This window comes from Microtus oregoni, unplaced genomic scaffold (assembly GCF_018167655.1).
Source record: "Microtus oregoni isolate MIOR12 unplaced genomic scaffold, Mior012 000004F_ref0000308, whole genome shotgun sequence".
Taxonomy (NCBI): Eukaryota; Metazoa; Chordata; class Mammalia; order Rodentia; family Cricetidae; genus Microtus; species Microtus oregoni.
The window spans coordinates 9,222,452-9,243,539 of record NW_024543063.1 but is presented as its reverse complement, the minus strand read 5'-3'; the positions used below and the strand labels follow the sequence as shown (position 1 = coordinate 9,243,539).

The 21,088-nt window shown below is 40.1% G+C and overlaps 1 protein-coding gene and 1 non-coding gene across 6 annotated transcripts in view; one reads left to right on the top strand and one right to left on the bottom strand.

The window, feature by feature from the left end:
* The window catches only part of Gigyf2 (GRB10 interacting GYF protein 2), a 135,668-nt gene that overhangs the window by 104,910 nt on the left and 9,670 nt on the right, over nt 1-21,088 (top strand). For 4 of the 5 annotated variants that reach the window (XM_041649692.1, XM_041649691.1, XM_041649694.1 and 1 more), the window contains 7 exons: nt 1,890-2,048; nt 9,602-9,838; nt 13,555-13,677; nt 16,011-16,241; nt 16,366-16,571; nt 17,655-17,809; nt 19,263-19,462. In XM_041649692.1, coding sequence (XP_041505626.1) covers nt 1,890-2,048; nt 9,602-9,838; nt 13,555-13,677; nt 16,011-16,241; nt 16,366-16,571; nt 17,655-17,809; nt 19,263-19,462 — 1,311 coding nt within the window. Of the gene's footprint in view, nt 1-1,889; nt 2,049-9,601; nt 9,839-13,554; nt 13,678-16,010; nt 16,242-16,365; nt 16,572-17,654; nt 17,810-19,262; nt 19,463-21,088 lie in introns of those variants that run through there. The other variant, XM_041649693.1, reaches the window with a different exon arrangement.
* LOC121447701 lies at nt 7,423-7,529 on the bottom strand. Its single transcript, XR_005974229.1, has one exon. It is a non-coding gene; the product is annotated as a U6 spliceosomal RNA (small nuclear RNA).

Sequence of the window (21,088 nt, the reverse complement as noted above, 5' to 3'; positions counted from 1 at the left end):
GCAGTGATTTCCATTTTTTTCCCCCTGCTATTTACATTCTTCATTCTGTCTCTCATGATTTTGACTACTCTTGGTACCTCATATAGTCAAACAATGCCTGTCTCATGCAGAACTCTGTGTGTCCAAGCTGGGTCTCCCCTGAGTACCTTTTGTCTAGATTACTTAACTAATCTACAGTATAGATTTTCATGTGTTTTCACTGTTTCATTTTGAGTAATTAGTTGACCTTAACTTGCTTGGTCTGTATTTCTAGTGGAGTATTTATAGACTCCAATGGAAGACTCTCCTCTGGTGGCTTAAAACATAGCTTTTGGTCACAAGTTTGTACTTATTTGCTTAGGACCCATGATAAAATAAGTACAGATCTCTTAGAATTACACCATGTTAATGTAAGATAACAGTGAAGGACTAGAAACATGATTAAATCACTGGCTTCTCTTCCAAAGGAACCGGGATTAGATGCCAAGCACCCACATAATGGCTCATAACCATCTATAACTCAAGTTCTATGTCAGTGGTTCTTAACCTTCGTAATGCTGAGACCCTTTAATACAATTTCTCATATTGGGATGACCCCTAACCATAAAATTATTTTGTTGCTATTTCATAACTGTAATGTTACTACTGTTATGAATTGTAACATAAAATCTGATATATAGGATATCTGATATGTGACTCCCCCAAAGGGATTTCAACCCATAGGTTGAGAACCACTATTCCAGAGCATTCGGTGTTCTGTTTTGCCCCCTAAGGCTATTAGGCACTCATGTGGTACACAAGGCAGGTATACATTCAGGTAAAACACCCATACACATAAAAATAAATAAATCTTTTAAAGATAAGAGGCTATGAATTTGAGAGAGAATGAGACGTGGGGTCAAGGAAGATGATGTAAATATAGTACATATGTATGAAATTTTTTAAAGATTCAAAAAAGAAGCCAGGCAATAGTGGCTTAAGCCTTTAAACCCAGCTTGGGAGGCAGAGGGAGCTAGATCTCTGAGTGTAAGGCCAGCCTGGTCTACATAGAGAAATCCTGTCTCAGGGGTGGGGATGAGGGTGGGTTAAAAAAGATAGGCATTTAATTCTGCAGCACTTAGCGTTCCTTCTCTACATGATTCTATGTTGTACTTATTGGTGGAACTGTTATCCTTCAGAAGATGTTCTCATGACTTTTCTTCACTAGGTTTTGATGTATATGTAGATTTAACCTCTTTATCCTTTTTGTTTTTAGGTGATTAAAAAATAAGGGCTAAAAAGTACCAACAGAGAAAGTAGCACCTGCGTTCCAATATTCTGTCTAGGGTTAGCAGTAAACATGTGTCGTTATCCAAGCCAGGGTAGACTTCTTACTGTTTTGCAGTGTACTAATATTTTAAATAGTTGGCTTTTCGTTCATTTTATTTCTTTTGAAGACAGCATGTCGCCATGTAGATTAGGCTGGCCTTAGAGTTATAGAGGTCTTCCTGCCTCTGTATCTTGAGTGCTGGGATTCAAATCCTGTACCACCATGTCCAGCTTCATTATGTTTTTTGTTGTTACTATTGTTGTTTGTTTGCTTTTGTTTTTATCTGCCACTCTTCTCCACCCCAACAGGGTTTCTCTGTATAGCCCTGACTGTCCTGAAACTCATTCTGTTGTCCAGGCTGGCCTTGAACTCAGAGGTCTGCTTGCCTCTCCCTCCTGAGTGCTGGGATTAGAGATATGCACCACCACTACCTGGCTTGTTTTTTATCATATATACCTGCCTTCTCAACTTACATGGTACTTTTCACTCCAGATCTTGTTCTATACCTACAGAGACTTAAGTAGCTCATTACCTGTTCCTCTTTGAATACTGGCAAGCTAGAGCTTCACACACATTCTATCCACCCTGCTGTTTTCTTTAGGAGGAGGCTCTGCGGCGCCAGCGGGAGCAAGAGATTGCACTAAGGCGGCAGCGAGAAGAGGAGGAAAGGCAGCAGCAGGAAGAAGCACTTAGAAGGCTGGAGGAGAGGAGGAGAGAAGAAGAAGAAAGAAGGAAGCAGGAAGAACTGCTACGCAAGCAGGTGACAAGATACTTACTGTGCTGATTGGTTTTGAAGCTAGGAGTTTGTAGTAGGAAGCAGCTCTTCTGAGGTTTCTCAGCTTGCTCACAGTTACCAAAAGAAACCTGAGTGTTCTGAGGCTTGTTACTTCAGTCTGTATTCTTTACCTCTTCAAATGAACACTTGTTCTGAGGGAAACAGAAATCAATCTTTCTCATTTTCTTCATCTCTTTGGTAAAAGTGCAAAAGGTGTGGGGTTTTAAAAATTTATTCTTATTTTTGAGATGGGGATGGATCTCACTGTGTAGCTTTCTGTGTTCTGGAGCTCACTACATAATCACTATGTAGATTACATTACCTCCAATCTCACAGAGCTCTGCCCACCTCTGCTTTCTAAGTGCTGAAATTAAAAGTATACACCACCATTAAAAAATAAAATCCATAATAGCATGGATTTTGGGCCTTTCTATTTTCTATATGCTTTTTTGGTGGCGTGATTAAAACACTCAGGTTTTGATTTAGTAATGTTTAGGTTTTCCCCACCAATTTAAAGTTTTCTCTTAGATGTGTAATCTTTATATTCTGAAAATATATTCTTTGTTAAATAAATGTTTTTACCTGTATGCTCCTTTAGACTGTGGTTTGACTATATCCTTTGTTCTTAATAGTATCTTTGTAATGTTTTTGAGACTTTCAAGAATGAGTATACTCTGTTTACATTATTTCCACCTCTGTCTGTCCTCCTTCCAACTCCTTCTTGTCCCTATTCTGCCTTCTTGAATTCATGACCTCTTGTTTTATTTGTATATGTATACACACACAAACACACCCTCCAGAGTCCCCTGTTGCTTATAAATATATTTGTTTAGGACTGACCACTTAGGATTGGGAAACCTATTGGGGGCTAGTGGTGTGGGAGTGTCATATATCAATCTGTTGATTTCATTGGTTAATAAACAAACTGCTTGGCCTCATAGCTTAGAACATAGGTGGGTGGAGTAAACAGAACAGAATGCTGGGAGGAAGAGGAAGTGAGCTCGGAGACTCCACAGCTCTCCTCTCGGGGGGCAGACGCCTCAGAGAGATGCCATGCCCCGCTCCCGGGCAGACACACGTGATGAAGCTCCGACCCAGGATGGACGTAGGCTAGAATCTTCCCGGTAAGACCGGTGCTCACAGATTATTAGAGATGGATTGATCGGGATATCAGAATTAGCCAGTAAGGGCTAGAGTTAAAGGGCCAAGCAGTGTTTAAATGAATACAATTTGTGTGTTGTTATTTCGGGGCATAAGATAGCCAGGCGGCCGGGGTGCTGGGGACGAAGCCCCGCCGCTCCAATTACTACAGGCTTGTCCCTGGAGAAAACGGATTCTCCCTCCCTTGAGAGCCATTAAGTGCCTATAGCTTTTCATATAGAGGTGAGACTGTGTTCAGATTTTTCTTTATGTTGTTATATTGACTGATGTGATCGTGTCAAGTCTAATTCAGTCAACCATACTGTTGATGGGTACAGCGTCTGTGCCATGTCTTTAAGACATTATCTCACAGTAGCTGTCCTGATTTTTTTGGTGCTTATGATCCTCCGTGATGTTCCCTGAACTGAACCTTAGTTGCAGGAGTTGTGTTGTAGATAACCCTTTTGAAACTGGGCATGTCTCACAGTCAGTAATTCTCTGCTGCGAAAAGAAATTGCTTTGACAAAGGGTGAGAACTGTACTTATCTGTGTCTAAGGATACAGTTGGAAGCTATAATGGTTTAGGAAAATGGCAGTAGTAGGTTCTCCCAGTAGTAGGGTTTGACCATTCCGACCATAGGTTCTTCACTAGGCTTACAGTACCAGGTATGAGGTCTCTATTATTGAGCAGCCTTAAGTCCAGTTAGACATCTGTTGGTTACTCCCAGAATATAAGTGCCATTGTTGCACCATTGGGAGTATTTTTCTCAGCTTGCCATTTTTGTGATTTACACATTTTACAGCTGGGTAGGATTGTTGATTACTTTTTTCCTCTGGCAATCTGTGTGGCACCTTCTGGTACTATGAGAGCTTAGTCATTAGGGAGGAGGCTTCTAGATTGATCTCTTATTTCTATAATCAAGAGTGTGTCATGTCTTTAGCAACAGGGTCTCACCTTCAGAAGGCAGCCAACGATGATGGTAGTAGCCTGTATTACTTTAGGGTCTCTTGTGGTCTCTTGATTAACAACTTGAAGGAAATGTTTCTTGCCTGGAACTTGGGTTTTTGTTAGATTGTGTTGGATAATTCCACTGCTTGTCTGTCTGTCACCCTACCTGTTTATTATCTGTCTAATCTATTGTTTCCTTGTGGCTTTTTCAAGCATGTTCTTCCCTCCTTCTCCTTCTGTATTGTCCTCCCTTCCTCTACCCTAGTTAAGTCCTTCCCCTTTAAGTCCCTCCCTAGTTAAGTTTTTTTCTCGCTTTCCCCCTTCATATCTGTGTCCTACTATCCTATTTTCTAGAGTTCATTCTACCCCACTTCCCACATTGTCCTTTTCTATCTTCTGCTTCTGTAATGTAGTATGAATTTTTGGAGTATGATGTGAATGCAAGCACCATGTGTACCACCAAACAAACAATGGAGGTCAGAGGACAACTCCCTTAGGAACTAGCTCTCTCGTTCCATCATGGTTTCCAGGGATCAAGCTCAGGCTATCAACCTTAAATCACAGGTGCCGAGACATCTTGGCTTCCTGGAGTTTTTAAACTTTTCCTTATGTTCAGAGAACATGGCCTCTAAGTTCTCCATGATGGTGTGTTGGTGAACATAACATGTGTATTTTCAGGCTATCTACTCCTCAGCAATTAAGTATAATCCTGCAAATAATATCAAGGTGATTAATACATTCGGTATTTTCATTTCTTTATGTCCAGTTTTGTCACTGCTAAGAGAGGCATTCTAAGATTTTATTTGTTCATCTCTCTTTAGTTCTGTCCTTTTCCCCTTGTGTTTTAAATTCTGTTACTAGTTGCATACAAATCTACTATTGTTCTATCCTAAGACCTTGTTTGTAAGTTTAGTGGGGAGGTTCAGCTCCCCTTAATGGAATGTATATGAGAAACACACTGGAACACTGAGGGTGAAAGGAGACACGTCCTAAAATACCTAGATTAGCAAAGCAGCTCTGTTGATAAGTGGGATTACAGATGTTGAGCCAGATTGCCCTCATGCATCTCACCTAGCCCTTTTGGTTTTTGAGAAAACATATAATAAACATTGTGATTATAAAGCTTATGAATTCTTGCCATCTTGGAAGGCTTTGTTTTGGTAGGCATTTACCTTGTTGAAGACAATTTAAAGCTGTCTTCTTATTACTAGCGTGTCGTAGAGCAATTGAACACTTTTCAGTTCTTCCAGCTGTTCCATTTTGGTTCAGTCCCTTAGCACTACCTCGTGCAGGTTGGGTCAGCATCTTTGAGGGCTCATTTCTTACGTGGCTCCTTCCGTCATCCCTCTTTGCACATCTGCCTTCTAAATGTAGATCCACACGCTGTCCCAGAAATCACACTTTAACCATCTCATGTTACTTAGACTCTGTGAAATCAGATAGTGTCTTCAGGAGAAAAATTACAAATTTGCAAATACTATGTTTGGTTATTTGTTTTGCAGTGCTGGGGATTAAATCTGGAGCACTGGTGTGCTAGGCAAATAAATGCTTTCTCTGACCACTGATAGATTTGTTTCACTTTGGTGTACAGTTTGTTACTGTTATTATTATTGTTGTATTATTAATTGGTTTGGATTGGTTTTGTGTTTGTTTGTTTTTGGTTTCTTAAATTTTATTTAGTGCTTTTAAATTACAGACTTTGGTGCAGTCATGGTATTCTACCACTGGGGGAAACCAAACCTCCAAAGCATTGCATTCTAATATTTAAGATTTTATTTTTAGAATAATTTTAGATTTTCAGATAACTTGGGAAAATAGAAAGTACCCATATATGTTCTGCATATAGTTTCCTCTGCTATTAATACTTTACATTAGTATGGTACATTAGTTAACAGTTATAAGGCCAGTTATCAAAACTCCATTGTTTATTCCGATTGTCTGAAAGTTTTCTAAGCATCCTTTGAGCTACAGGATTACATTCTTACTAATCACGTTACATTTAGCTGTCATGCTTCCTATGTCCTTGGCTGTGACAGTTTTCATACTTAATTCTTTTGAAATATGTTTAAAATTAAAATAGAATTATATCACTTTTTCTCTTACCTTTCCTCTTTCCAGCCCCTCCCAGGTACCCTCCTTTGAACCTCTTCCATGCCTCCCACATGCATACAAGTATGTATGTACATGTATGCACAAACATGTATGTATGTATAAAACGCAACTTGCTGAATCTGGTATTGTTGTTTATATATATGATTTCAAGGCTAACTACTTTGCATTGGACAACTAATGAGGAGGCTCATCCCTGGAACAGGCTAGTTTTCCTCTCCCAGCAATCATTAATTGCCTATAGTTCTTTTTCCAGAGTTGGGACCTCTTGAAATTTTCTCATTATCGCCATTCTTCCCATCTTGTTTTTGTAGACATTTTTAGGAGAAACTGTTTCACAGCATATTTCTTAGTATTCTGCTCTTACAGTCTTGTAGCCCCATCTTCATAGATGTTCTCTGAACCATAGATGCGAGAGCTGTGCTGCAACTCTGTCTATTGGATCTGGATTTACCATGGTCTATTGATCTCTGCTTTGTGTCCAGGTGTGGCTTCCTGGGAGGGTCTCCATTTTCTGTAAGGCGAGGTTTCTGTGATGAGCAATGGTAGCTACACTTATCTGTGGGTATAAGGAGAAGATTTAAAGTTTGTAGTAAAAAATTGTGCTGGTTTGGCAAAGTGGTGGTAGTAGATCCTTTTCTAAGGTCCATGACCTCACTAGCCCCTGGAATTGGGCTGGAATTGGTACTAGATATGATTTTTCCCCTTCCATTTAGACAGCTGTGTTTGCCACTACCACATGAGTGCCATTTAGTGCACTTTTTTTTTTGTTTGTTTGTTTTTCGAGACAGGTTTCTCTGTGGTTTTGGAGCCTGTCCTGGAACTAGCTCTTGTAATTCTGCCTCTGCCTCCCGAGTGCTGGGATTAAAGGCGTGTGCCACCACCGCCCGGCCTTAGTGCACTTTTTTTTTTTTTTTTGCATATTTTGCCATTCTGGTAATTGTGTAATGTGCTTTTGAGTATTGAACCTAGCTCAGTCTTGCCAAACATTGTGCCACCATCAAATATCCACGCCCTCCATCCCTGCCTTTGTTTTTGATAACCTTGATTTTTTTTATAGTCTAAAGCTGAACACATTTTATCAATTTTGAAATTGAATTGAGTACAAACCAAATAAAATTTACAGCATAACAAACATGTCCACCTAGGACACTTGAGCCTAAAAATAAGGAATATGTCACGAATTTGCGTGCCATCCTAGCTCAGGGGCCCTGCTGATCTTCTTTGTATCGTTCCAGTTCTAGTATATATGCTGCCGAAGCGAGCATGACCTTGATGGTTTTAAGAAATACTTTTCAGCCTTAAAGGATATCCCTTTACTGAATTCGCTTGAAGTTTTTTCATAAACAGACTGAGGTTTTAGGTGTTGGGTAGAAAGATCACAGAGGCAAAGTGTTGCGTTGTTTTCTTCAGTGCTGGTGATTGAACCTAGGACCTTGAGAATGCTAAGCAAATCTTCTACCACTGAGCTATAACCCCAAACCCAGAGGGGTGTTTTTATTACATTGTATCAAGGGTAATATATTAACATGATTTATAACTGTTCAACCTTGATCACTTGGCTGAAACAGTGCTGGTTCGAAATTAAAACTCTTTTAGAAGCTAAAATTGTATTAGGAAAAAAAAACCAGCGTGTGTATTAGTGCTTGGTGTTGGTTAACCCTGCCATTTCTATAATGCAGCATAGACCATTCATTCATTCATTCATTCATCTATTCATTCATTCCCTTTTCAGGGTTAGGGGGTGAGGTTTTGAGGCAAGGTGTCTGTCACTGTGTAGCCTAGTCTGGCCTGGAACTTGAAATCTGTTTGACTCAAGCCTCCCAAGTGTTGCGTTGCAGGTGTGTGCCACCATACCCAGCAAATGTTCATAGAAGACTTTAGGAAATGCTTCGGTCTCCAGCAGCTCACCGAATCTGTAGGTGATGAAATAAAAAATGGCAGAGATAGTATACTTTTTTGTTTGTTTCTTTGTATTTGTTTTTTTCAAGCTAGGGTTTCTCTGTGTAATAGTCCTAGCTGCCCTGGAACTAGCTCTTGTTGGCCAGGCTGGCCTTGAACTCACAGAGATCCACCTACTGCCTCTGCCTCAGTGCTGGGATTAAAGGCTTGTGCCACCAAGTTAGTGTACCTTAGAGTACAAACACTTAAATGGGTTCAAACAGTATAGCCTCCTATGTCAAGGAGATCTGACGCTAAGTCCACTTGGCATTTGGCACTAACTCAGCAATGCTGGTGGGATTCAGATCATTTGCATACTCTTCTATATGAGCTCTTGGTGGGTTAATTTCTGCTTTTAGGTTCTTTATCTCAGGTTATGACTTTTGGGTGTGACAGTCTTGTACAACCTCTGTCCAATAAAGGAGTGACTTTTCTCTATATTATTATTTTTGTTGAGAAAGGGTGTCTCATAGAATTCTCCAAGCAAATGTCTCCTTGGACTAAATCATGATTGTCCAAATGTAACTAGGAAGCTTTAAAGCAAAATGTCTCATTTTTAAGTATCTGAGGTGGCAGGCAGTGTTATTTGCAAGAAAGATGTCTGTGTCCCTGTTAGGTTGAAACAGGTTTTATTTGTAGCAGGCTTAGGAAAATGTCCTGGACGGAGGCGGGGAGAGGGTGTTAGTATGAACGAGGAGTCTCTGAAAGAAAGGATAGAGAGGAAAGCCACCTCCCAGAGGTTCACAACCAATCTTAGCTTGGGACAGTGTGTTATCTGGACAAGATAGAGCATTGCAGGCATAGCAAATCAACTCTGCAAAGGTGAGGGCATGCTGAGCACTGAGGCAAGTGAACCAGAGGACATAGTGAGCTGAAAGGAAATGAATGCAGGTAAGGGGGGAAAGTGTAGACAGGAAGGAATTAATTATGGAGAGATGTTTTGAAAAGACCCTAGGGCGTCTGGGTCATATAGTGGAAGTTAGTGATTTTTGAGGAGTCACTCTGGTTTCAGGCCTGGCTGAGTCTTGTTAAAACTATTGTTCTTGCCAGGCCTTATGACTTCTTGTGATGAACCCTGGAAAACTTGCTCAACCTGTAGTACTGAAATGACATTTCTAGGAGATTTTGTCACAGCAGGTGGTAAACTACTTTTGAGGTCAGCATTTTCACCATAGACCTGGTGACAGTTCTATAATAATCTGTTAGAGTTGGATCCTTGAGCACACTAGGCCTTTGCGACCCCTGTAAAACCTGCTTTTCACTAATGTCATCCAAAGCAGGGTTTTTGCTTTATCTTTTCTGTATAACTCATGATGGAAGCCTTTAAAAGCAATATTTTATCCTCCCTACAATTAATTAAAAAATTTTTTTTTCCTCTTTAATTTTTCCTTCTGGAAAGGAAGAGGAGGCTGCCAAATGGGCCCGAGAAGAGGAGGAAGCACAGCGCCGACTGGAGGAGAACCGCCTGCGCATGGAAGAGGAAGCAGCCAGACTTAGGCATGAGGAAGAGGAACGAAAACGGAAGGAGCTGGAGCTGCAGCGGCAGAAGGAGCTGATGCGCCAGAGGCAGCAGCAGCAAGAAGCCCTTAGAAGGCTGCAGCAACAGCAGCAGCAGCAGCAGCTTGCACAGATGAAGGTATAATCCTAGACCCAAGAGGAGCCACTTACGTTAAATATTATGTTGGCTATTTGGTTCATCAACAATGTATGTGTGTCTGTGTATGTTGTTAATTGTTTAATTGAAAGGCACACACATGTGATAAGGATGGAACAAGCAGTGGCAGAGCACAACACAAGCCAGTCTTCTTCTTCTTTTTTTTTTTTTGTGGGGTTCCGTGACAGTTGAAGTGCCTCCTCTTTACCATTTCAGCACTGCTGACAGGAAAATCAAAGAAAAGAAAGTGCTCTGCAGCCTGGGAGGGGCAGCAGGCATGACAGCATCCTGGTTTTTGAGTGGGACAGCACTCAAACACAGTTGCCTTTGGGGTCTTATTAAAAATTGCTTAAAGACAGGCCAAGGATGGTGGCACAAACCTTTAATCCCAGAACTCCAGTGACAGAAACAGGCAGACCTCTTAAGTTACAGGTCATCGTGGTTTACATAGCAAGTTCTAGGCCAGCTAGGGCTTCACAAGAAGTATAAGAGGGTGGAAGACTTAAAATAACTTTTTGAGGTTGAAAATTAATACTAAGAGTCTGCTTTAAAAAGGGAGGGATGGCCGGGCGGTGGTGGCGCACGCCTTTAATCCCAGCACTTGGGAGGCAGAGGCAGGCGGATCTCTGTGACCAGCCTGGTCTACAAGAGCTAGTTCCAGGACAGGCTCCAAAACCACAGAGAAACCCTGTCTCGGAAAAAAAAAAGGGGGGGGGGGAGGGATGACATGGTGATGTTGAGGGTGAATAGGAAGGACCAGTGGGAAAGAACTGCCTTGATACAATTGGCAAGACCGAATTTGTTGATTGCCCAGATCTGAAGGTCGTAGGTAGAAGAAGCTGGGTATGGCAGAGCAGGGAATAAGTATTGCTCATGGAATCAAGTATGATGGAAAGGTTGAGAGCAGCTTGGTAGGTATGCTCTGCAAACTTCATGTTGAGTCTGGAATTAAGTTTAGTCTCCCTTGTCTTCAAGGAACTCACAGGATAAAGATGTGTAGGGGGACTTGGAATTCAGTGATGTGAGCAGAGAAGAGGAGGTGGCATTAATAAGGCAGTATTTCTCAGTGATGTCACCTGGATCTTATAAGACATGCAGATTATGAGTGGAACCCAGCAAGCTTGTGTTTAAATAAACTCTTCAAGGGACTGGTAAAATATGAGTCACCATCCCTCCAGGCTACTTGCTGAGATAAGTCAGTTTCCAAACAATCTTTTTAGGGATAGAAAGGGTTTTCAAGTTGAACTGTTTGCCGAATAAGGTCTATGAGAGAAGCATTACAGTGAGCAAGGCTTGAAGGTTAGAGACACTCCCGAATCTCTAAGTGAAATCTTGAAAGCTGGAGAAATTACTTGGTGGGTAAGAGTGCTTGCTAGCTACTTTTCCAGAGGATTCCCATTGACCACATTACATGGCTCCCAAACACCTATTAACTCTAGCTCCAGAGGCTCCCATGCCTTTTTCTGGCTCTGCTAGTGCCTGTACTAACATGCACACAACATACACACATATGCATAATTTTAAAATAAATATTTAAATAATCTTTTAATTTTATGTACATTGGTGTTTTACCTGCTTGTATTTCTGTGTGAGGCTGTTGAATTCCTTGAAACAGGAGTTAGAGACAGTTGCAAGCTGCCATGTGGGTGCTAGGAATTGAACCCAGGTCCTCTAGAAGAACTCCCAATGCTCTTAACTGCTGAACCATCTTTTCAGCCTCCTAAAATAAATCTTTAAAAAGTAAATTTAAAAGCTAGTCCAGGGCTGGAGAGATGGCTCAGCAGTTAAGAGGACTAGCTGCTCATCTAGAGATCCTGAGTTCAATTCCCAGCAACCACATCGTGGCTCACAGCCATCCATAATGAGATCTGGTAGAACACTGTATACATAATAAATAAATCCTTTTTTTTTTTTTAAAAAAAAAGCATGTTCAGAATGAGGAATGAGATAAATATGGACAGGGCCCCTAATGTCATAGCTGTATATACTCTAGCAAAGGATTAGAACTTAAAGGTATGCAGAACATGGAATAACACTCTCAGGTTTGCAGGAGAGCTAAATGGGGGATGAACATGAAGGAAACAAACTGTAGGTTAGCAGGCTACAGTCAGACAAGAGACAGATGTCCTAATTGAAGCCTGTTTAGTTGGGAAGGAGGAGTTACTGGCAATACCATTAATTATTGAGTACTTCCTTTCTTAGGTACCATACCAACAGTTTTTCGTGTGTCATATCACTTCAGAGTATTTTCTCACAAAGCTTAGATATTGATAACCTACATTTTACTGAAAAAGAAGCTGAGTCTTCCAGGATTTATCCCTACTGCTCATTCTGACTTTTTGGAACCCATTCTCTTTGGAGGGATACCTTGCTCAACCTATCTAGATATATTGGGGAGGGCCTCGGTCCTGCCTCAAAGCAATGTGCTAGACTTTGTTGATTTCCCATGGGGGGAAGCCTTACCCTCTCCAAGGAGTGGATGGGGGTGGGGAGGGGAAGTAAGGTAGAGGAAGCAGGAGGGAATTGGATTTGGCATGTAAAATGAGAAAAGATTTTTCTAATTAATTAATTAATTTTTAAAAAAGAAGCCGAGTCTTTTGTTGAGCCAACCAAGAGTTGGTAGCAGAGCCATGTAAAGTTAATCCAGATACCTTTAAAATAGTTTGAAACTATAATTTAATTTACAGAGAAGAACAAAGAATTCTCTTTAGAAAACCAGACTTTGAAAATTCAGGTTTTCGGGACCACGTGTTTATATTCTATTTTGCTCATTTATGTAAAGGATATATAAAGTGGATTGTTGGGTTTTGTTTGTTTTTTGCTCCAAACCAACTTAATTTTCATGACTAGGGCTAGGACTGCGTTGTAGCCTGGTTGTTAGCAGGTGCTCTTCTTCATAAGATTCGGAATGAAAACTGCTTGGCCCCTTTATTCGCTATCTAACTCAGCTTAGAAATCCTGGGCTTTAAATTCACTCACTAGTTCCTTATATCATGTCCTTATGGGCTTTATCCATTAAAAGTCATGTTTTGGTTTTGGTTTTTTTGAGACATGGTGTAACCTTGGCTGTCCTAGAACACTGTAGACCAAGTTGGTCTTGAACTCAGAGAGATCCACCTACCTCTGCCTCCTGAGTGCTGGTGTTAAAGGTGTGTGCCACCAATGCTCAGTGGATTAAAAAACATCTTAAACTCTATTTAGTCACTCTTTGTTACTCCTTATGATTTTGATTCTGTATTACTAGTTGTGTCGATGCTCAGTGTAACAAATTTCCACCCAAATGGGAGAGCAAGCATTAATACATGTGTGTATTTTTTAGTTGTTTTAAAATAAACATAAGTTGGGAGAAATGAACAAAAGAAGCAAGCCAACTGAAAGATTATTGTGGAAAAGGAATTTTTAAGTGAATTTTGGATTTTTGTTTGTTTGGTTTGGTTTTTCAAGACAGGTTTTCTCTGTGTTAACAGTCCTGACTGTCCTGGAACTAGCTCTTATGAACCAGGCTGACCTTGAACTCACAGAGATCTGCCTGCCTCAGCCTCCCAAGTGCTGGATTTAAAGTGCTGGGATATAAAGTGTGTGCCACCACCGCCCAGTTCAATTGAATTTTGTAAAGGTGAGGAAAGATAGAGGCTCTGACCATAAGTGCTGTCCTTCTTCCTTGTTTGCTGATGCTCTGTCATGTGTGTTGTTTTTAGCTCCCCTCTTCTTCAACATGGGGTCAGCAGTCTAACACAACACCATGTCAGTCCCAAGCCACACTGTCATTGGCTGAAATCCAGAAGCTGGAAGAAGAACGAGAACGACAGCTTCGAGAAGAGGTAAACAGTAAAGGCAGCCTAGTTCAGTATTCCAGGCAGCTTAGTGTGCACTCTGGGCTAATGACTCCTGATGATGGGTATTGTAAGAATTGCTGTGTACCTGAATTTGACTCATTGTTACTAAAACCTGCAGCTTGCAATTTGACCCTCTGGTATAAATGGATTTAATAGGTATAACATTAAAGTTGGGTGACATAATTGTTTCCTAGAACTTTTTACTCTAGCTTTTCAACTTTTATTTAATTCATAAATAAAAGTAGATAGCCTTATATCTGTGTATACAGAACTAATAAACTCAGTGGGTTGTTTTGTTTTGTTTGTTTTTTTAATATTTATTTATTTATTATATACAATATTCTGTCTGTGTGTATGCCTGTAGGCCGGATGAGGGCACCAGACCTCTTTACAGATGGTTGTGAGCCACCATGTGGTTGCCGGGAATTGAACTCAGGACCTTTGGAAGAGCAGGCAATGCTCTTAACCACTGAGCCATCTCTCCAGCCCCCTCAGTGGGTTGTTTTTAAAAAAAGAAAGAGATGAGGTTGTGTTGGCGCGGGTGGAGGGAGGTAGATATTACCAAAGTACATTATATGTATGTATGGCATTCTCAAAGAATAATGAAAACTATTACTAAAAATACAGTTTGTTGAGAATTATGGGTAATTTTGCTCACCTTGTCTTAATTCTTTTATTCTGTTCTCATGTTAAACTACACTTGACAGAAACAACTTAAGGGAGAAAGGAAAGTCAAGGCAGAAGGAACATTGCGACCACAGTCAGGAGGCGGGATTGAGCACATGCTAAGGCTCAGTTCCTTCAGTCCTTTGTACAGCCCAGGATCCTAGTTAGGGAGTGGTGCTGCCAACAGGGGCGCATCTTCTCATCTGATCTGTGTAATCAAGATAATCTTCCACATCCCAGAGATCAATTGTCACTTTGGGTACTAGGTCATGTCAGGTTGACAGTTAACATTAACCATCACACATCCACTTGTGAATTTGTTGTTCTGAATGCAGGGCACATTTTTCTTTAAAGGATATTGGGTCTTCTGACTATCTCAAAAAAACTTTTAATATGACAAAAATAGTATCTCTACTTTTAACTCTATCATTATAGGATAGGAAGGGCACAGAATAGAGGGAATTTGGAGAGGATAAATTTTTGATAGAAGGTAATTAATTCAAGTCCTGCTGTTAGTTGTCTTGTTCATTAATTTATCAACACGTATTTACTCATTTATAGTCTGGGAGTACAGCCAAGTATAAAACTGATGAAATGCTCTGCTATTGTGAACTTGCCTTCTAGCTTAGGAGAGATGGGCCATAAAAATTAAGTAAACTATATATATGGTACTTTAGAGAGTGAGAAGTGTCAGAGAAAGAGAATTGTTGGCAGGAACGAAAGAGGAGAGGATATAGGAGTTGAGGGTGGCTAGGGATAGAATGGTAGTGTGCCCTGCAAAGGCCTTTAGACACATGAGGTAGTGTAGCTATCCTGAAGAACAGGCTTTATGTAGCTAGTGCTTGAACAGAATAGTCAGTTTGTTGGGGGAATGGAAGCTGTCATGTTTGAATCTGGATTGTACCATTCACTGAACTAGGCAGCTGCTGGTACACTGAGAGAGATGGGAGTTGTCGGTGTGTTTGCGTGCGCACACAGTGTATGTACTAGCCATCATATATCTATAATTATATATATATGGAATATGCATATATTCTAAATAGTGGACATCATCCAGTAGATTAAAGCATTTCCCTACCTTAAAATTTCTTTCTCACTTTAATGTAAACACAAAAGAAAGGATTAAACTTAACTTCTGGGGTTACCTTTCTCCAAAAGGTTATCAACAAATAGGTATCTCAGAGTAGATTGTTTTGAAGGCTAGAAATTGTAATGATTTTGGTCTCTATTGAGTGAAAAGTTAATGTGAACAAGACTTAGAGTTCCTGTAGGCTCCCTGTGCATGCTAAGAAGATATTCTGTTGCTCACCTACACCCTAGCCACAGCCCCTAACCCCACTTCCAAAAGTTAGTATCTCACTCTGTGATTATTTGATTCATGTTCTTGGAACCATTTATTCTCCCTATTCCTTACAGAGCATGAGATTGCTATTCCTTGTTTATTTGTCACACACAGAAACCAAAGATAATATTACTTGTTTTGCCTTTCCTGGAGCACCCTGCCTGGGACTCTATAACCCATTCATTTTGGACATGCTCAGTATTAAGCAACTATTGATTTGTTTAGCTGTTCTGTATTAGTATTCTGTAGTGTCCTGTTGCTTGTAACTGATGTAAAAACCAATCCTGAGTTTGCTGTCCTTATCCAACAGCAAAGGCGTCAGCAGAGGGAATTGATGAAGGCTCTCCAGCAGCAGCAACAGCAGCAGCAGCAGCAGAAACTCTCAGGTTGGGGGAATGTCAGCAAACCTGCAGGTACCACCAAGTCTCTTCTGGAGATCCAGCAGGAAGAGGCCAGGCAGATGCAGCAGCAGCAGCAGCAGCAACAGCAACAACAGCAGCAACAGCAGCACCAGCAAACAAACAGAGCCCGGAACAGCACAGTGGGTTCCTGTTATGAAGTGCAGTCCTGGGCACTGCTTTTTGCTTATCTTGTCAAGCTTTTCAAACTGTTTTTTAAATGGTGTTAACTAAATTCTTTCTTTCTTTCTTTTGTCTTTTTGACAGCATTCCAACCTGCACACCAGCATTGGGAATTCTGTATGGGGCTCTATAAATACGGGTCCTCCTAACCAGTGGGCATCTGATCTAGTCAGTAGTATCTGGAGTAATGCAGACACTAAAAACTCCAACATGGGATTTTGGGATGATGCAGTCAAAGAGGTGGGACCTAGAAATTCAACAAATAAAAATAAAAACAACACCAGTCTCAGGTAGGGCTCGTAATGATTATACCTGTGTACCTTGATTGGTGGGAGTTGAGGGCAGTGGAAGGGATGTTAGATATAGTGTTTATTTACAGTTTCATTTACAGCATGTAAGTCATAATTGTGGTGATTGCTCTCTACCCAGTGAAACACACTTGATTGTTCCTTGGGCTTACTCTACTCCTGAGCATGTAACCCCTTTCTTCTACATGATGACAGCCTGATAATAATAATAACAGAATATTTTATGTTAATATTTCTCTAGTGTTTTCTCTAGGTAACTTAGAGGTTTTTGTTAATTTGTATTTTTTAACTATATTTATATTAGAATGGACATTCTGAAAAAGCTTCTGTAATGGCCTTAAAATTACTATTAACAAATTCTATTTCATCTTCATCTTTCTTTCCTCAGTAGCCAGTGTTGTTGAATGAGCATGGGTTTGTTGTTATATTCATGAACTCAGATCCCAGCACTTCCACTTATTAGCTGTGTGACCTTGGGCAAGAGAGAACCTCTTTTGGGCCTCAGTTCCCTCATCGGTAAAATGAAGATAATAACTTTATTAGTATAGTTGTAAGAAGTAACGAAATACACATGAAATAGTAAAGTGCCTGGCGTATAGTAAGTACTTAATAAATGGTAGTATTGTCAGATTCTTTCTGATTGAAGACCTAAAGGAAGTAAACACATTAGTTTATTGAGCTGCTTTGCCAGGCACTGTTATGTTCCAGACCTTTGTGAGATTGTCTTCATTCTTTATTATAATCCAAAGAAGTGTTGGCACCATTTTGCATATGAGGAAACTGAGGCTTAGTAAATTGAACAACTTACCTAAAGAACATGTAGAAAGAATTTCATTATTTTTTAAAAATAGTAGCTTTATAAACTAGATTATTAGCTGAGGATAGTTACTAAGGAAGTGTCCAATCAAAATATTTGAATTTGAATATCTTTTTTCTTGTATAGAACTAAGAATTGGCCTACTGGACAGCTATCCAGTGTTACCTCCACAGTATTTATGGTATTGTAGTATAATCACATAGTAACAGTTTCTGGGAATATAATATCGCCCTATTGTTTTGCTTTAGTAAATCTGTAGGTGTGTCTAACCGGCAGAATAAGAAAGTAGAAGAAGAAGAAAAGTTGCTGAAGCTCTTTCAGGGAGTAAATAAAGCCCAAGATGGATTTACCCAGTGGTGTGAACAGATGCTTCATGCCCTTAATACGGCAAATAACTTGGATGGTAAGAATTGGGGAGGGAATCCCAGCATGTGGATTGACAGAGCAGGACCTAAAAGAGGTTAACAGGTTGGAACAGTAAGCCATGAAGTCCCCGGGGGCCAAGTCCTTCCATTAAAAAATTGACTCCCGTAATATTACTTATGAAAAAAGTCTTGTAAAACTATGCTCAAATAGATTATGAGCAATTCTAAAAATTAAATGCTAGCTCAGGCTGCCTTAAGGATATACAGGACAAAGGAAGTCGTAGTTTCCCATTACCCTTTTCATAGGAAACATTTCCCAGCTGCGTTATCATGTCTAAGAGAAAGTTAAATGTCATAGTCAGGACCAAGGTCTACTAGGCCAGTAGAGTACCAAAGCCATACGGCATTTTCCTTCCTGCTTTGGGAGGTGATGGAAATTATGATAGAGTAAATAGACTTGCTTTGTATGGGCTGCGACTGTGCAGAAATAAAGGTTTCAGCACAATTTCAAGAAAAGCATGATTGTAACAAGCCATTTACAGAGAGCTAGCTCCTTAGATGAAAGTGAATTTCCAACAGTCACTGTTGATCATGCTATAGAAGGGATTGTCTTAGCTGATGGTCCAAGGTGATAACTGGCCTAAAGCCAGCAATCTTTAACACTTAACAGTCAAGAATTAACAGGCTCCCTTGCAGCATTATAACATTAGCTAAGAGTCTGAAGGCCTTCAGAGGAAACAGATTTTCATAGTAGTGATGGCTGCCATCCATTAAGTACCTACCATGTGCTAGGCACTAGCTGGGCTAACATAGTGTTAACCCAGTTATTCCTTTTTTGCAGTAAATTTTGAAGATACCTTTACAAGGTAGGTGATATTATCCCCATTTTATAAATTAGGAAACAGAGGCTCAGAATGGTTAAGTAACTCATCAAGGTCACACAGCCAGCAAACTTCAGAATTGAATTTTAAACCCATGCCTGTCTAACTCTGGTGTTTGTGCTTTTTTTTTTTTCCTGAAACCACACAATTTGCATTTTCCACTAGGTGCTTTCTAAAACACATAATACCCTAATTAATTACAAGTTCCAGAAGATACGATAACTGCCGTGGTATAACTGGTGTCTATCATAGCACTTAATAAATTGAATTAAAGGAAAAAAGAAATGAATTTTCCAAATTACTTTAGTCTTAGGCAAATACCTGTCAGTCATTGTAACATCTAGTTTCCACTGACAGAAATTAGTGACGTTCGGCATGTGTCGATGTGTCTTTGTTTGACACTGCTGTTTTGGGTAATTTCAGCACTGTGGTGAGGCTCTTTCATCTGTATTAGGCAGGTGCAAGTATCTACCACAGAAGCTGCATAGCTTTCACTTTCCTTTTATTGCCTGTGTTGGTGTGCTGATATATTAAAACTTGGTGCTTGTTCTTTGTATATGTTTTTATTTCATTGTTACTGTTTTACATCCTCTCCCCTCTTGTATTGCAGTTCCCACATTTGTTTCTTTCTTGAAAGAAGTTGAATCTCCTTATGAAGTCCACGACTATATCAGGGCCTATTTAGGAGATACTTCTGAGGCCAAGGAGTTTGCCAAGCAGTTCCTTGAGCGCCGTGCCAAACAGAAAGCCAACCAACAGCGTCAGCAGCAACAGCAGCAGCAACAGCAGCAGCAACAGCAACAGCAGCAGGTATAAGGCAGCACAGTATGTGCAGTACATGTGAACAGGAATGCCTGTGAATGTTGAGTAGCCAGAGGAATTAAATGGAATGTTTCATTTTTATGCATTCATTTAGTTACCAAAACTTTTCAAAATTTGTGTGGCCTTCATCTTTTCAAAGTAAATGTCTGTAAATGTCCCAATAGCAAATAGCAGAAAGTGTGTTCAGGGTACGTTAGGCTGTTTTCCTGATTCATATATACATTTTATTCAGACTGCAGATCCCAACATGACCCATAAATTTGATATATTTTGAAAACTTGGCATCTCCTGTGTCTCGCAATGTTATTGCATATGTGGCATGACAGGTATTTCACATGCTGTTGATGGGGGTGTGAAGATTCAGTTGCCTTCTGTTTCTTGTTTCAGTTCTTTTCTATAACAGTATTCTGCAACCCTTTATTACAGTTCCTCAGGTTGTGGTGACCCCAACCATAAAACTATGTTTGTTACTACTTCACAACTGTAATTTTGCTTATGTTATGAATTGTAATGTAAATATCTGATATGTGACCCCTGTGAAAGAGTCATTTGACTACCCCTCCAAGGGGTCATGACCCACAGGTTGAGAGCCACTGTTCTATAGTTTGAGTGACTAGAAAATTTACAGTATCTAATCAGCACATAATTTTGTCTTAAGATTTTGTTTAGAGGTATTCTTTATATGTTGATTCATTAACATTGATCCTCTCCAGTGCAACTGTCATTGTCACTAGTACAAAACTCACCTGCACATCTTCTTCCTAAGAGGTAGTACAGGAAATCACTCACAAGAAGAAAAAGATGTGAAAACATTGTGCTAGATGACTAACTGGAAAAAACACCTGCCTACAGAGTGTGAACTGTAGGAAGTAGTAGGAAGGTGGATAATTCCTTGTCCCTCTTTAGCGGAAAGTGTATCTCTTGGGTGCTAAAGATTCTTTTGCTGGGCTGGAGAGATAGCTCAGCGATTAAGAGCATTGCCTGCTCTTCCAAAGGTCCTGAGTTCAATTCCCAGCAACCACATGGTGGCTCACAACCGTCTGTAATGAGTTCTGGTGCCCTCGTCTGGCCTTCAGGCACACACACAGACTGAATATTGTATACATAGTAAATAAATAAACAAACAAACAAACGGATTTTTTTTTAAAAAAAATATTCTTTTGATTAACTGAGCATATGTGTGTCCAGAATGACCATTTACCAAAATAAATAAATAAATAAAGCAAACAACAATTCGTTGAAATTTACAGAAGTGAGGTCTTTTAGGGTTGATAGTTTACATTTTCTGAAAGACGGGTTGGCAGGGTCCATAAAGAGGCTTAAAAATATTCATATTCTACTAGAGATGATAACTATTCACATCACTTCTGGAGATGTAGAAGATACATTGTAGCACAAAGCATTTGAGATCTAATTGTGTAGAGCACACAGATAAAGTAAGAGGAAATGGCTGGTGTCTGTACCACAGCATAGTAGAACAGATGTGTCAGGGCATTGCAGGAGCACATGGTATGAAGTGGTGCAGGAAAAATGGGATGGTCTCCTCTATGGGCTAAAACAGCAAGGAAATGCCCCCTTATCGTATGTGCTCACGGACCCTAGGCATGTTCTTCC